The 3146-nt window shown below is 39.1% G+C and overlaps 1 protein-coding gene across 1 annotated transcript; it reads left to right on the plus strand.

Annotated features, from left to right (window-relative positions):
* LOC18612358 (1-aminocyclopropane-1-carboxylate oxidase 1) lies at positions 601–2432 on the plus strand. The gene is made up of 4 exons (XM_007049121.2): positions 601–831; positions 962–1188; positions 1492–1825; positions 1945–2432. Exons 1-4 carry the CDS (start codon positions 727–729, stop codon positions 2227–2229), a joined length of 951 nt encoding a protein of 316 aa, XP_007049183.1. The 5' UTR covers positions 601–726; the 3' UTR covers positions 2230–2432.

The raw sequence follows: 3146 nt of genomic DNA on the forward strand, positions 1-3146 counted from the left end.
ATCTGTTATAAAATTGTAAACGACATATGAGCACGAAAATTGAACATAGAAAGCTAGAATAATTAGGCGTAGCTTTATTTACTTAGGGTCATCTTATAAACAACAACGGAACATGATTAATGAGTTTTTATCACATGGGACGGCTAAGATTTGGTTATTTGACGGTCTACGGTCCACGAGAGGACTGGTGAGAAAGAGCTGGGCATCTTCCTTTTTGGGACATCAGTTTCCTAAACAGCCAAAGGGACAGAAATTGAAAAGAGTAGACGGAAAACAGTGGTTGGGTTCGGTCAAAATTACTAAGAAGGAGAAGACTGAAAGAGCCATCAAAAGTGGGTCCAATCCCACTCAAAGGACCCAAGGCCTAGAGTGGATAGCTACTTCAACAAGGGAAAGCGACTTCAGCCTTAGATTTAGCCTAACATAAACAACGGGTCCACTTATAAGTCTTATATGATTTTTATTTCTTATGCTTTTGACACTATTACCTTTTTTTTTTTTTTGACTTTTTTCGCTATGGACTGTTAAATTTTTTCCATTATTTTCGCCATGGACTTATAAGTCCTTCAAACCTCACTAGAATCTTCTATAAATACCCCCGCACCTTCCTCTCACTCTGCATTGGAGAAATACAAGCTTTTGTACAACACACAAAGAAGAAGTGTGAGACTTTGAGAGATTTTTAGGAAAGAAAGCAAGAAAAAGGAAAAAAGAGTGCTTAGAGAGATGGCAACTTTCCCAGTGATCAACTTGGCAAAGCTCAACGGTGAGGAGAGAGCAGCAACCATGGAGAAAATCAAGGATGCCTGTGAAAACTGGGGTTTCTTTGAGGTATCAAAAGCTAGCTAGCCATGTGTTGAAATCTAGCTATACTCTATTCTCCTATGTGATTATTCTACATTTCTCCTCAAGCTTTTGTTAATGTTGTATCTTCATTTCTTTGTGCTGATATCTTTTTCAGCTGCTGAACCATGGGATTCCCCATGATTTTCTTGACTCTGTTGAAAGATTGACAAAAGAACATTACAAGAAAAGCATGGAGCAGAGGTTCCAGGAACTGGTAGCAAGCAAGGCCCTGGAGGGTCTCCAGGCAGAGGTGACTGATATGGATTGGGAGAGCACATTCTTCCTGCGCCATCTCCCTGAGTCAAACATGGCTGAAATCCCAGATCTCGCTGATGAATACAGGTATAGAGGGAGCAAACTACAAGTTTTGTAAGAAGTCAGATGTTCTAGATTCGTTAATAATAATAATATAACAATCAGTCTTCATGGTACTTCTTTAGACCGCTATCATTTTTCTCACTAAATTTTCTTTCCTCGCAGCTGACAATGCTGTCCTCCCTTTCATGACCAATGAATATAATATTGCCTGATTAATACCGTCGTTGGCTTTAAATAATACCAACAACTCTCCCATGTAGTCATTGTCTTGGAAAATTGAAAGTCCTCACTTTACCTGACACTTTTGTCCAAATTAAAAAATTGCAGGAAGGTGATGAAAGAATTTGCATTGAAATTGGAGAAACTAGCAGAGGAGCTCCTGGACTTGTTGTGTGAAAACCTTGGAGTAGAGAAAGGATACCTGAAAAAGGCCTTCTATGGGTCAAGAGGACCAACCTTTGGCACCAAAGTCAGCAACTACCCACCATGCCCAACACCAGACAAAATCAAGGGACTCAGAGCCCACACAGATGCTGGTGGCATCATCTTGCTCTTCCAAGACGCCAAAGTGAGTGGCCTCCAGCTTCTTAAAGACGGCGAGTGGATCGATGTTCCTCCCATGCGCCACTCCATTGTAATTAACCTTGGGGATCAGCTCGAGGTATGCACTCAATTTCACCAAAAACTTTAGCAGAATGCTTTTTGCTTTTGGCTCAGTTCTTAGGTATCTCTATCAGAAGAAAAATTAAAACCTCAGATCCTGAATTCTTATATATGCAGGTGATCACCAATGGCAAATACAAGAGTGTTGAGCACAGAGTGATCGCCCAAACCGACGGAGCTCGAATGTCAATAGCTTCATTCTACAACCCTGGCAGTGATGCTGTTATCTACCCAGCACCAGCTCTGCTGGAGAAGGAAGCAGAGGAGAACAAACAAGTCTACCCGAAATTTGTGTTTGAAGACTACATGAAGCTATATGCTAGACTGAAATTCCAGGCCAAGGAACCAAGATTTGAAGCCATGAAAGCCATGGAAACAACTGTTCCAATTGCAACAGCATAACAGCTAGAGCTTAGCTTTGACTTGATGAGAAAAGGATTTTATCTATTCTAAACTTTTTAGTGGTGTGAAAAAAAAAAAACGAACCAAAAGAAGTCAGAGCTTACTGTTGGTGTGTGTTAATTTATTATTGTAAACAGCAACAACAACTTCTATTCTACAATAGTATTTTATTATTACGCAATAAAAGGACCGGATTTGTCTCACTGTTTTCCTCTCGAATTTCTTTTTTAATTGTTGTGGTGGATCTCTTAATCTCTTCATAGAAGAAACCAAACAATTCACTTACAAAATTACTTAAAAAGGAATGGTTGGTTGCATGATTTATCCAACCTCTTGCTATAGGTAGGATGAAAAGTAAATGAGTTATTTATGTTATCCATGTCCAGTTTAGTAAACAACCTCACAAACAGATCCAAAACAATGTACAAAAAGCAAAGTAAGCTAGGACCACTTTGGCCAAGCCGGAGTGGGTGACTGAAAGAAGCAACAAATACATATTCCCATTAGACATGCTGGGTTTCCTCATAGATTTCATTAATTGTAGGTCTGAGGTCTTATAATCTTTCCAGAAAAAGTGGAAGCAGAGCAAGAAGATATCAGATACGAAATAAAAAGTAATTTTCATGAATGAACAACCGCCTCTTTTTCACACTCAACCAGCATAGCATACCTATACTCAAAAGTCAAGTCATGGGATCCTCCAGATTTTTCCTAAGTATTTTATTGGTACAGTTACATCAAGAAAAGTAGTTATAACTGGAAATTTGTTCGAGAAAAGGCAGTTATTTAAATATTGATTTAGCAGTTAGGGACAACATAGAGGCCAGGGAATGCAGCGTCTTTATGTTCAATCCTGATAAGTTACAACTGTTTTGCCTAGAGTGAGATATGGAAGTGGAAAAAGCTGATTTGGATAT

This window comes from Theobroma cacao, chromosome 1 (assembly GCF_000208745.1).
Source record: "Theobroma cacao cultivar B97-61/B2 chromosome 1, Criollo_cocoa_genome_V2, whole genome shotgun sequence".
Lineage (NCBI taxonomy): Eukaryota > Viridiplantae > Streptophyta > Magnoliopsida > Malvales > Malvaceae > Theobroma > Theobroma cacao.

Excerpts from the sequence above, each read along its gene's own strand:
- LOC18612358 (XM_007049121.2), top strand. The coding sequence starts at position 727 with ATGGCAACTTTCCCAGTGATCAACTTGGCAAAGCTCAACGGTGAGGAG. Across the intron at positions 832-961 it reads AAAACTGGGGTTTCTTTGAG|CTGCTGAACCATGGGATTCC; the intron begins GTATCAAAAGCT and ends TATCTTTTTCAG. Across the intron at positions 1,189-1,491 it reads GATCTCGCTGATGAATACAG|GAAGGTGATGAAAGAATTTG; the intron begins GTATAGAGGGAG and ends AAAAAATTGCAG.